This window comes from Lolium rigidum, chromosome 5 (assembly GCF_022539505.1).
Source record: "Lolium rigidum isolate FL_2022 chromosome 5, APGP_CSIRO_Lrig_0.1, whole genome shotgun sequence".
In the NCBI taxonomy this organism is placed as follows: Eukaryota; Viridiplantae; Streptophyta; class Magnoliopsida; order Poales; family Poaceae; genus Lolium; species Lolium rigidum.
The window spans coordinates 215,522,864-215,536,299 of NC_061512.1; the positions used below are offsets into that span (position 1 = coordinate 215,522,864).

General features: G+C 41.5%; 1 protein-coding gene and 1 long non-coding RNA gene across 2 annotated transcripts; one reads left to right on the forward strand and one right to left on the reverse strand.

The window, feature by feature from the left end:
• The first annotated feature begins 8,697 nt into the window (after nt 1–8,697).
• LOC124651253 (basic leucine zipper 8-like) lies at nt 8,698–9,506 on the forward strand. Its single transcript, XM_047190366.1, has one exon. It carries the CDS (start codon nt 8,707–8,709, stop codon nt 9,274–9,276), a length of 570 nt encoding a protein of 189 aa, XP_047046322.1. The 5' UTR covers nt 8,698–8,706; the 3' UTR covers nt 9,277–9,506.
• Nucleotides 9,507–10,814: 1,308 nt separating this feature from the next.
• Nucleotides 10,815–12,739, reverse strand: LOC124653993. Its single transcript, XR_006988122.1, has 3 exons — nt 12,630–12,739; nt 11,324–11,378; nt 10,815–11,243 (listed from the first exon to the last, which is right to left on the reverse strand). It is a non-coding gene; the product is annotated as an uncharacterized LOC124653993 (long non-coding RNA).
• Between the last annotated feature and the right edge of the window lie 697 nt (nt 12,740–13,436).

Sequence of the window (13,436 nt, forward strand, 5' to 3'; positions counted from 1 at the left end):
AAGTGGATTGGAATCCCAAGTATCTAATTGGGAGAGCTCCAGCCTCATAACCGAAAAGAATTATGTAACCATCTTCCATACCCTTTGCTTTCCAAAACAAAAACAAAAATCACTCTTGTGAAAATTTATTTTAAGGCCAGATAATTGTTCAAATATGCATAGGATAAGCTTATATTAAATGCACTTTTAAATCATGTTCCATAAAAATAATAGTGTCATCCGCATAATGCAGGATAGAGACTCCTCCTTCCATCAAATGTTGAATAGGTAGTACAAGCGAACTGAATAAATTGCAATAAAAAAAAACACCGCTATTAGGGAAAATTGTCAAAGGCCATTAAGTATTATTGAAGTGCTTGTTCTTGTGGGTTCTTTTAGCAATTAATGTTCTTATGTTAATTTGACTACTCAATTGCTCCTTGATTCATTTTAGACCTGCACGCACTTGAGACAATGACACACGCGATTTAATTAGCAAAAGGGAACGGGCTGGTCGTAGCCTTAACATACACCGGCAGGAGCTGATTAGCCTTAGTTTGTGAAACGACTGCAGCCGCCAGGGCACTATTTCTTGTCAGCTAATATTTTACTTTCTTGTCAGCCAATATTATACACCCGGCCGCATGTAGCACGAATGTCATGTATCATGTGCATCCAATTCTGACCCTGTAAATTAATGTTAAGAAGTCCTCTGGTTCATGCTAACTCAGACTCTATGTCGTCAGCAGAACAGCAACGGGCGATCAATTTCGTGAACAGAGTTCCGTTTTGTTATCATCATCAAAGAGAGAGAGCAAAAGCAGACTTTTTTCTGGAGAGAATAATGAAAGCACGAACGTAGGAGACCGGCCGTATGATGCACCATTTTCAACATAGCCTTAACAGTGGCAGGCAAAGTAGCTGAATGGAACCGAAAATGTGGCAACACGAATGCATATTGCGACGCGGCCGGAATCTCACCCTGCATATCACCTCAAGCTGATGGTGAGCTCTCTTTTCCTTGCGTTCACTCATGGTCTTTGCAACTTTGCCTTGAAGTAGACGGTGTCGATCGTGCCTACTTGAAGCAAGATGTGTATTATCCAGTTCTTCACCAACTTGTTTTTGTTTGTGGATGGTAAGAAATGCACATGAGCTGGGAAAAGGATACAATGCTTATGTTTTTTTATCTTGACATTTTAGGTCAAGTATCTAAAATTCTAATAAAGTCCACTTTTCGTTCAAGAACTCTTGAGCAAGATTCATCTAAAAGTCTCATCCTCCATTTCGAAAAAAAATCTAAAACTTCTATCTGTTACCGGTCTATTACTGGCCTTACTAGCAAAAAAACACAATTTGCTCAAAGGTCATTTAAAGTTGATAAATTTCAGTAAATTCATGACATTTTTTGTCAAAAGGTGCCTCAACTTCTATGTCTGCCGATGATAAAAAAAAATCGTGTAAAATCAACAAAGAAAAGGTAAAAAATCCTATATTTCCATGTACCCTCCTCAAAGCTCAAAAAACAATATATGTCATACTCTTAGCCAAAATCTTGCTTTTAGATGCTAACATAACATGTACCAACATTGGTCTCTCCCTTCTGCATGCTTTATCCTAACACGGGCAGTAAGTTCGAGTGGGATACTTGATTTGTACATTAAGAAAATGTCATGAAAATTTGACAGATAATATAAAATTGAATGGACGCCTATCCCCCACTCAGCTCTCTTTGGATTAACCACAGGGCGACAACCCTGTGAATCTATAAGAGAAGAGGCATGAATTGGGAGTTGTAAACCTACAGGCGTTGTAACGGCCGTTTGGGAGCTTTCTTCTATGAAATTGATACACCTTTCTGTGGCATATTACCTGAAAAAAGAGAAGCAAACAAAGACTTGCTATCCTCATAGCGAGGGGGGCGGGGATATAATTGATTTTTTCGTTGTTGAAAAAAAAAATCCATGTGATCTCGACGAGATCAATTTCCATTATAAGCATAACGGGAATCACACAACCAACCAAGTGCAACAGGAAAGATTGTGCCGCCTACTGATAGCGAGAATTTGCAGACTTTTTCCACTAGGTCTGCAAATTTTGACATGCAGAGATATATACAAATGTATTACATAAAAAGGATCACAAAAGGCAAACTGGCAACCTGAATTTCTGGACTGACGAAGCGAACCCTAGTAACAAACCGATCAGCACTGGAACCAAACTTCAAGCCCTTCAACTTTCGTTGTTGAAATATTTTGAGTTGACCAAAAAAATGCGAACCCAAAAAAGTGGCAACAACTAATGGATGTCCCATAATAAGAGAGTGGTACATTATTGCACCTACCACATTCTTTTTCACTAACTTTTGCAAGTGCATAGTCAATTTATCTGCATTTCACGGATCGTGTGTTTCCAATGTCCAATCATACGACATGAGCTTTTATCCACCCCAAAACTCGGCATCCAATTCTTGGACTACTCAATTAGAATCCCGTTTCTATAGGGGCTTCCCAGATGGCCAGATATATATGCTAGGAAACAGGCGACCCATATCTGGCAAAGCAAAAACATCACGACCCAAGTCAGACATTCCTGTCTCACACTAACCCTTGCTCATATTCTTTCACCGCCTCATGAGTTGCTGCATGAATGGAGATGCACAGCACGATCAAATCCTCAGGATTAATATACGTTTTTTTTTTTGAAATAAGGATTAATATACGTGTTCTGGTAACTGGAGAGAAGATCTTTATCGAAAAAAACTGGAGAGAAGATGAGGATTACCAAAGGAGACAAGATTGCAGCCAGGCAAAAGCTGAAATTCCAGAAACATATAAAAGCATTTTTGGCAACAAATGACCAAGTAACATCTCTGTTTTATTCTAATTTGCTTGTCTTTTTAGCGGAAATGCCCAAAAAGCTTCGGTGTCATAGCATTGAGTTTTTTTTTTTTTTGAGGGAGGTCATATCATTGAGTTGTGTCTCAATGGAACGTGTCGCTGCATTTTATATTGAGTGTGACTATTTACTGAAAAATAACTTCGTTCTCAGTCAGATGATGTTATCAAATATGATTTGCAACTCATGGCTAGCACGAATCACATTGCAAATCAAACAGTGTAAGACTTGACTGTGCACGAAGTTAGCTCACAAATCCCTTTTATATTTCTAAAGATGCGGATGTGGCTATTTCTCAGCCCTGCCAGGATGTACATCGACGTGGCCAGGATCTTGTTTCAGTCAAGGACTCGGTTTGTGCACTTCATATCTCGAGTCGGATGGCTAGCTAGCTTCTCCCAAGTCGAGTCCAACTCTACATGTCAAGCCGGCTAGCTGCTGCGCCAGGTACTACTATAATTATACAACTATGGCCTACTTTGTCCGTCATCAAGCAGGGCAATAATTGGGATCTTGCCATAATCCTCAAAACAAGACGCTCTGCAATGGCGTCGATCGTTCAGACCGAGAGGCTTCACACCAACGTTGACAGCACCAGCGCTCCTATCGTCGACGATGGCTTTCTCCCCATGGACGTGCTGCGCGACATCCTGCTGCGCCTCCCCGCCAAGCAGCTCTGCCGGCTCCGCTCCGTCTGCCGGTCATGGCGCTCCCTCCTCTCCGACTCGTGGTTCGCCGCCGCCCACGAGGCCCGTCAGCAACCGCTCGTCGCCGTGTACAAGTGGAAGCCGTTTGATCTAGAGGAGGACGATGTGGTCAAGCCACAGGACATCCAAATTCTGGACACCTCCGGCCACCTCGTGAGGCAGATGTGTGTCGAGAATTGCGTCCTGGACTATCGTTCGTATGAGATCTGTACGAATCTCGACCTACTGTGCGTGGAAGGGCGCGACGAGCGCCTCCGCGTGCTCGACCCAGCCACCGGCGCCGTTTCCCTCTTGCCCGACGTCGCCATCGTCAATCATGTCCCATACGAATACGCGTGCTACTACACCACGTACGCGGTAGGCCGGGACATCTCGACGGGAGAAACCAAAGTGCTGGCCATCACCCGAGAGGAGGCGTACCGCGTCCGCGCCAGAGCTTTCTGCTCTGTGCTTACCCTCGGCGACGCCGATGGGTGGAGGGAGACTGGTTGCCCCCCGACCACCGCCGTTCACGCAAGCTCTGGGATTACGGCCCTCGTCAAAGGGGTCATCTACTTCCTGGTCGTCCAAGAAATCGCGGCGTACGACTTCGGGAAGGAGAAGTGGCGGCCGGATCTTCTGCACCTCCCGCTGCCAATCGAGGGGCAGCATTTCTTGGCTGAGCTAAGTGACACCTTGGTTGCATCCTACCACCGTAGTGACACCTCCATGGATTTGTGGTTCCTCACAGACTCCGACAAGGTTATCTGGTCGAAGCAATACACGATCAACATGCCGCCATATCAAGCTTCCTCGAGCACGCGTGGCGGAACTACTGTTCGCCCCTTGTGGTCGCTGGATGATGGCAGGATTGCTTTCTTGGTCTGGCAGTCCTATGATGGAAAGACAGTTGAGTTCATACGGGTGTATGATCCGACAACACACGCTTACATTGATGGGGATGAGATGCCAACTGACTACTCATTTCACGCCGTGTACAAAGGGAGCTTACTTAGATCTTCTCTAGATAAGAAATTAAGCATGTACCCGACTACCATTTGAGATTTGACCGGCCAGGATACATTTAAGGTTGTTAACGAAGCTGCTGTTTTTCTAAGCAGATTTATAGTTAGCTGACCCGCGTCTTGCAATCAAAATGTAAGATCGTGATTTCACATATTTAAACGCTGTACATATACAACGCTAATAGCACGCTATAGCGCCAAAATGATGTAGCGTGAGCTGTCTAGAAACGCTATAGCGTGCTATTAGCGTCGAAATAGCGCGCTATTTTTTTCCATGCTTTTAATACTTGAATAAGCAATTACACCTGACCTCTACATAACCAGAATGCACACATCCGTTTAAAAGTTCTCTAAGTGTTCACGGAAATAACGAAAAAGGCGAAATACATGTCGTAACGAGAAAATGTAAAACGCCTATGAAGCAGGAGGAGCTCCAATCCGCGGATTATACGGCCACCATGTAGGAAAAAAGTATCCCTCGATTTAGCCTCTAAATATATACAGACCTCCGTAAAAAGGTCGCGGTTCTTCACTGGCTGAAGAGGCGGCCATAACGGAGAAGTTATGGAAGTACATAAGGAGATGCACACGAAGCTACATTTCATGGATAAACTCGTCAGCACATAGGGTTTAGGTTTAGCAATTTATGGTTAGATACTCTAGTTAGGAAATGAGCCTAGCTTAACTGGTTGGGGAGTGGATGTAGAGACCTAGCACTTGAGTTCAAATTCTCGCGGACGCGAATTTATGTTCCTATTTATACTTGAGGTCCAGGCTAGACCTGCGAAGATCTGTCGGAGGCTTGTTCCCACCACTCTGGATGGATTGTCGTGTTCCGAAAGGCCTACCGACAAAATTTATTGTGCGAATAATGCCTGAAGATTGTTGTATTGGGTGGTTTCGGTCGTGGCACCATGTTTTTTATTTAGCCGTTTGGTTTCAAAGGAAGCGCTTCGAAGCAGTAGCACTGCCGGTTGTTAATATCATGGAGCTCGTTTTCTTTCCATGGTGCTAGCGGAGAAGGTCATGAAGCCGAGATCGGTGGAATAGCAATGGTGGTCGGATCTTGGTCGTGAGGTGAAATTGGCTTGGTGCTTCGTGACTTGAAATAGCGACTGGTATGTAGGGACGACTGCACATGAGAAGTTCAGAGTCTTATCTTTCAGGGAGAAAATCCAATATCTGGTCTTAATTGGTTGTACAGCGTTTGTGCACTGTTTCTTTCTTGGAAGTGTCACTTATGGAGAAGCTGATCTTCTGGTGTTGTCTTGTTGGTATCAGTGTTGTTGTTTCAAGTTATGGATCTCTGTAGCGGCACTTTTCTTTTTGTAATTCTTCTCTCTTTTGGTTGTGTGCATCATTTATGCCATTAGAGCATGATGTTGTTGAGGAGGCTAGGTGTAATTGGTATCTTCGCGATATTAATATATGCTCTTTATCGAAAAAAGATACTCTGGTAAGTTGATTTCTGTCCAGCGTAACTTGTTGCTTGTTTAATTAATTGGCTTGTGCTTCCATAGACCATCTAAATATTAAAACAGTTTAAATCCTCTAAGGGGTATCTTAATATCGTTTAACTCAGTCATCCTACCTTTAATGGCGAACATATATCGTTTAATCTTATGTTGTATCTGCCTCTTCATTTGAAAAGAGCTCATATTTAATTACTTTGTAATCCACCTTTTGAACTATATGGTGGTTGTTGGCTTCAAATCCTATCTCATTTTGAGGCGTTGATGCTCAGTTCTAACTAGCACCACAAAGAAACTCAGACGACTATTCCGGTTCGCAAAAGCTAGATCTTTCTTTTATTTTTCGACCACCAGATCTTTCTTTTATTGAACATATAAAAGCTAGATCTTTGAGCCACATAGACGTAGAATACAAAAACTATAAGGAAAACGAGAGATGCAAGTTGCTTAGTATATTATTCGTGGTGATAGTGCTCCCTCTATAGCTCTCGTGGTTAAGTGTCGTATTAGTGGCGCTCCCTCTCTCGCTCTCGGTGCTGCGGCGGCCACTTCTGACAGAACGGGAACCCAACAGACTGTCCGTTTTAGCGTCACCTCAATCATCCAAAAATCTTCTGCTTTCCCAGAGCGGGTAGCAGCTCATTCGTATGGCGTCACCTTGCCGACCCAACTAATTAGCGGATGAGATGCTGCTGCCACAGATAGAGCAACAGTATTCCGTCCCGTTTGTGGACAAAGCAGAAGGACTGATGGATGCGGGTCACGTGCATGCATAATTTCTAGCAAATCTAGAAAGAACTGCAGTTGAAACCAGATTGTTAGATTTCAGGTGGGCGGGGGGTATAATAACTTGTTCACATAGTGCAAAAAAAATATTATTGGGTTCCAAAGTTCTAAAAAATGTAATTCTTGCACGGATAGACAACAATAATCCTACACTTACGGGATTTATGTTACGGGGTGGTTTTACGGAATGAGTTGGATGAACGTGGGGTGGTGCAAATCTTTCTCCTCGCATGATTTTAGGAACCGTAATCCCTCCATGATTCTCCACGTCAGCCCGTAAGTTAGATTTCGTAAAAACGAGCCCGTAGGTGTAGCATTGCTCGATAGACAATTCTCGGTGTCGACCAAGACATAAAAATTCTCAGTCAGCCGTTTTGAAAAGACCGTTACCATTTTCTTGATCTGGTTGCTATGTCAGTTCTCATTTTGTTTCGTTGTTTTTCTATCTTGGAATTGTTTTTACTTGTGATATACTCCTCGAAGGAGCAAAGGTTTTGATGTTGGCATCTTCTCCTGTTCAACTTGATTTTATGTGTTTTAGTTGTCAATTAAAGGCTTGAGGGGGGCACATCTACAATATCAATCTTTCCTTTTCTTGTTTTCAGAATAAAGAAAAGACCAACCGAGCTGAAAGGCGAGTATGATTTGCATCAAATCCTCTAATGGGGCTACTATATGGTAAGGATTGTACAATCCTTTAGATGGTTAATGTGCTATGAATTTTGCTACCTCAGGAGCTACTGAGATGAATATATACTAGTAGGTACTAATATAAGACAGTTCAAGTAAATTTGTTCAGATTCACTAAATCAGTACCAAACCCAATTCTTTGAGATAAAGATACAGAATTTGAGCTAATTAACATCATGCCTTATAGTCCACAAGGGTTGTGTCTGACCCTTCCATGTCTAAATAAGCAAGTGCTATGGCGTTCCTGGGGGTATATCAGATCACTACACCTTTTCTTTCGAAAATCAGGACATGCATCCTTGTAGGTTCGACACCATGCATGATAATGATCCAAAGTTTCGTTAACTAATCAAAGGAGTCGTGATCTGTGAACCTCTTAGGTGTCGAACTTGCACGGTCCATGCTGGCACATGTAAAATTTATATAATACTAGCTGATCCCCTTCACACGCTCTTTAGTGGCCTAACAATTTCTGTTCGTTATTCCCACAGTGGCTACATGTTCATCCATCAAGCAGCTGTCCCTATGGTGGATCTCATGCATGCCACTCGAATTAGGCACAGGAGTTTCAGTCTGTAAACTAATGTGAGTGATGAGAAAAGCTAAAGGTCGAGCATCCAGTTGGGTTACTGATAGAAAAAGAAGCGAGATTTGGCAATGGATTAACCAGAATAAAATTTAATTGCCTCAGACAAGACTACTCACGCAGGTCAAGTCATGGAATATGGAAGCAAGAGGGAGAAAGAAAACATCAATGTTCTCTTGCAAAGGCAAAGGTAAACTGATGGAAGATTAATGTATACCAGGCATATTATTGTTTGGATATAGTTGGCCCTGAAAGGAGAAAGGTGGTGCGCCTCATGGCCATGTACCAAATCGACAAAACTAAAGCCATAAAACTCTACTACGCAAAAAACTAGGCGAGGAGAAGTGGAGTCGTGGAGGCTGAAGAGAGAGAAGGTGTCTTCTCACTCTAGAATGAGGCAAGCAAAGCCGCCTTTCTCTTCCACGCTATAAAAGGCCCTCACACGAACCCATTCCCTCCTCCGCTCATCCAGAGAAGCACAACCAAACCAAGCGGCCACATCTACTTCTGGACTCTGAGCTCAGCTCTCTCCACCACTCTCCATCTCCAGTGAGATCAAGCAAGCAAGCAAGTGAAGCAACACCATGATGCACCATTACCATGGCGAGGTGGCCAGCCTGCACTGCCTCTCGCCTCCCAACCCACTGTTCCACAACACTCACTACCACCACAGCAGCATGCTCACAACCGTGACGCCGCCTCCTCCTTTCCACTTCTCAGCAACTACCTACGACTACAACGAACCTATCGAGGAAGCACTGGCTGCCATCGGTAACAGTCCTGCCAGTTCTGATGGGGCAGATGTCATCCACAGTGGGGTGGCGGTGGTGGCAGAGGAGAAGGAGCGGAAGCGGCGGAGGATGGTCTCCAACCGCGAGTCAGCGAGGCGCTCACGCATGCGCAAGCAGCGGCAGCTCAGTGAGCTGTGGGCACAGGTCGTCCACCTCCGCAGCGCCAACCGCCACCTCCTCGACGAGCTCAACCGCGCAATGAGGAGCTGCAGCGACATGCTCCGCGACAACGACCAGCTCAGCAGCGAGAAGGCCAAGCTGGAGACCAAGCTCGAGCAGCTCATGCAAGCACACAAGAACAGCAACGCCTTCCTGAGCTCGTCCTCAGAACCATACCAAAATACTACCACTGCTACTGAATAGATCATTCCTATCTTATCTCCTCATTTTAACTGCGAGGATTGTTATCATTAGTATACTCCAATAAGACATGTGTTGAGGTGGTTTCATCGGCTTAAACTGATACTTAATTTTAAATCTTTGGGTATGTCCTTACTGCCCGCTAGTGACATCCTTTTGTCTAGATTAATATGGATTGGGTGTAACTGAGGAGTTGCCATCAATAGACAATACATAGTGCAGTAGCAACAGCATGATACAGATGCTGAAACGTGAAACCGCTGCAAACCAGTGTGGAATGAGAAACCATACCTTTGGGTTCTTTCAAAAAAATTGCCCCTTTCCACTGAAAATGATGTGGTGGGTGGGCTACTGGGATGCATATGTTTCCGCTGCAAACTTTGCATGCTTCTGCGTTTCTCAGTACCTGCAAAAAAAAAACAGTACTTCCATGAGAAACTGGTAAATATATTGTTTTGATCAAATCATGTGATGAACTAAATCAAACATATGAATAGTCCGCTGATGCTTTCTGGACTGAATTCACTCGAAATTTATGCACAAAAAAGGTACTGAACTCATATCTGAGAGTTGAGACAAACAAAATCCTTGTTTTAACTTCAACGGACAAAACACATAAAAAATCATAAAGTTTATGTTATCTGAGACAAAGATAAATGATCTCACATGCAAATATGGAACTGTTAGGCATGCAGATAAAGAATTTATGGAAAACAGATGTGTGGGCAGTAAACTTACACATCAAATCCACTGAGCTCAACAAAGATTCCAATATCCCAAATCAGGGTACAAAACAATTTTGAATCATTATACACACTTTTAATGGCAAGTCTAAGAATACAAAATCCTAAAACAAAAATGTGCAGTCTCGAAACATAAATGGGAAGTAGTGTTGCGGGGATTCAACATGAAAAATATGCAAGTCACATGGACAGTCAGTTTGACTTTTCCTGTTATCCAAATAACTAGGTGCCAAAATTGTCATTGAAAAATAGCTAAGCAAAACTAACATGCTTCAGGTACAAGCATTCATTTTAAATTTGCAATTGGCATGCTGTCATCAACTCAACTATCCAAGCTGCGTGAGCATGTCAATACAAAATGTAAAAGCATATGCCAGTGCAAGGTGCTCACGTCATAGGGACAATGCAAAGGTGATCAGAATTGCTTTTAAAAGCAAGAGCTTTGATACATACTTACATGGGTGGACACCCAGAGACAAGCACAATATACTGTCTTTGCAGTGGTGAAGATGGAGCTTTCATGTAAATTCCAAATGATGTTTAAATAACCAACATTCAGATGGTGATATTCACAAACAATGCAAAAAGGAAATCAGGGAAACGAATAGCAGTATTGAAATTTGAGCATAAACAAGAGATGAAAAATAGAAAACCGTGAAGTTGCGAATAAAAGCACCTGAGCGTGCTTTCTAGAGCTATCTATGATGTATCATCACAATATGAAAGAGTAGCCTTTCATCTATTTGGATACCACAGTATTACTAGAAAAAAATTCAAGGTGCAGAGTGAAACTCGGAATAGCAACCAGTTAATGTTCTGCTCTGATTCATCTAATTAAATATCAAGAATACAACGATTCTTCACAACAGATGAGGCTGAAACAGGTTAAGTGAAATAAAACTAGCAAAGTTTACAAACATCTGCTGGACCGATTTTTGTTTCATGATAACTCACATGTCTTCATATTTCAGAGGAACATACAACAACCTCACTAGCCTAATTTTATCCCATCAGGTCTCCTTGGATGGCTGTCTCTTGCTAGGTGTTAGATTGTTTTCTGCTGCCAAAGCATTTACATTATTCTTTGGAGAGGCCTCAGCTACTATAGATGGAGAGTCGTTCTTGGCAGAGGAGTCTGGTACCAAAGATGGAGAATCCTTCCTCTCATGGTTGTTCTTATCTCGGAAAAAGATTATTGGGTTCGTGAACGAACTTGTACATGGCCACCTACGAACGAAAAATGCAGATGGTTGTTATATTCACATTTGAGATAGTTAATCAAAAGCACAGAGGATTAAGAAACATACCTGCTTGATTGGATAGTTTGGCCATCAACAATAGTTTCTGCTTCAAAGATTTTTCCTATTAACAAAACGAAGAAAATGAAGAATTAACCATTGAAATACAGTCTAACAGCAAAAATAAAGGCCAGATAATATAGGCCCATTAATAACTATAATGATCAGGAAAGGTCATTATAATTATTTACAATAGGAAACACATAAAAAGGGAGAAAAACAACAGTACATTCAAGGGAGTTTAGGGTTCAGATACTTGTGCATTTTGAAATCTTATAAACAAATCATAAAAATAAATAGCAAAAACAAATCAATAACTGTTCTCAATACCGAAATTCAAAAAGGTCTATGTACGTACAAAAGTGCAGTAACTATTTTTTTAATAAACAATAGCAAAAAATCAATTTAACAATGGATCGCTTTTAAAGATGGATACATATACTAGCTTCCTACTTATTCATTGACTGCAAATAGTAATTTTACTCTTGGAACCTCCCCTACAGTTATGGTTAAAAAAAAGATGGAATAATAGATAAGGATGTAACTGAAACATATACAGGTATTCATCATTTACACAAGTTTGTAGACTAGCTCTGCTAGTGTTCACAATTGACTTATGAAAAAGGCCAATATGCAAATGGACCTAAAAGGCCACCCTAGTAATGCGCTGTCCCATTCCATAAAGTCACTTTTTCTACTCTTTTCCCCTGAGAGTCCATTTAAGTAGAGTTCGCTAGTGGACACAAGTAAAGTAAATGAAAAATCCCAAAAAAAAGGTCAGCTTATCAGAAAATGTGAACATAAAGTATATGTTTATTGTAAATAACTTCCAATAGGTATGCTCACATAACCATATAGATTCGTAGTCGTTTCCATATGTTGATCAACTGACTTGTTAACACTAAAAAGGCTAATTCATAAAGCACATCCACATACCATGTCTACTCAGTGCTGACTAGTAAGTCGCATGCCCACATAAGAAGAAACAATGGATCATTCTCAATATGGAGTGCCAAACTAGGCATAAACCTCAAACATAACATGTACTTCAGAGAAGTAACCAAAATAATTGTGAGAGTGCTACTTGTAGATAAGTAAATTAGAATTAAAAGCCAAACCATATGTGAGAAACCATGTGGAAGATACAACTGGCAAAAGGATAGCTTTGGTTCTTGTTGAAACTTAGGGTCACTGGTAGTAAGCTAGCTCATTTAATCTATAAGGATGTGGTCTTTGGTGGAGATATTTGAACTTCGTGTATTAGATTCTCAGCTATTGATATCCGGCCAACTTGCAAATGAAGATGAATAAGTACCTCCATCAAAAGCCTTATTAGAGAAGTATTTAGCCTTCAAACGGGCTGCCAGTATAGCTTGGTATTTGTTTACTTTCTGTTCATGTTCATGCTCCTGGGTTTCCTCTTCCCTGCACATGATAATGCAAAACAATTATATTCATGTTTTATGATTTCGCATGACAACAACAAACATAAGCTGAACTACATAACAAATGAGTAATTGTGCTCCGTCAAGGATGGGCTAAGATGTTCTAAATTCATGAGCAATTTGACCTTGAGGTAATGTGGAAGGCTAATTTGTCTGTCTCGGAGCCCATGCGTATAATCGTATTCATTTAATCTGGTAAAACTGCGAATGATCTGAGATTTTCGATGAGAAAAATTCAAATAATAGATGGCAAAATAGGGCCTCCTTGATTTCTGCCTATGCCTCATTGGTTTCCTTATTGTGCTAGGTACAGGTCTATTAAAGTGACATGGTACTTATGCTTGCATAAATAAGTAATATACCCTTTCTGCTCACAAAAAGAAGTGACATGCCACTTCTACTTGCAAAAATGAACTGATATGACATGTCAAAAGATAGTCAAACTTATATGCCAACTGAATCAAAACTAAGTCTAGCACAAATCTATGGAATGGTATCAGCAAGCGAATATGCAGGTTGCTACTTTTTAATATAAATCCAAATTCAGTCTCATAACTGTATTGCTAATTACTTTCAATAAAATTTATTTCAATAAAATCTGCAGCAGATTTGTTGAACACAACCTTAGATTTTGTGTTCGACATAATCTGCACTAACAATTTATTGACAGGCGTAAA

Bases quoted from the DNA above. Each gene is read 5' to 3' on its own strand.
- LOC124651253 (XM_047190366.1), top strand. From the start codon at position 8,707: ATGATGCACCATTACCATGGCGAGGTGGCCAGCCTGCACTGCCTCTCG.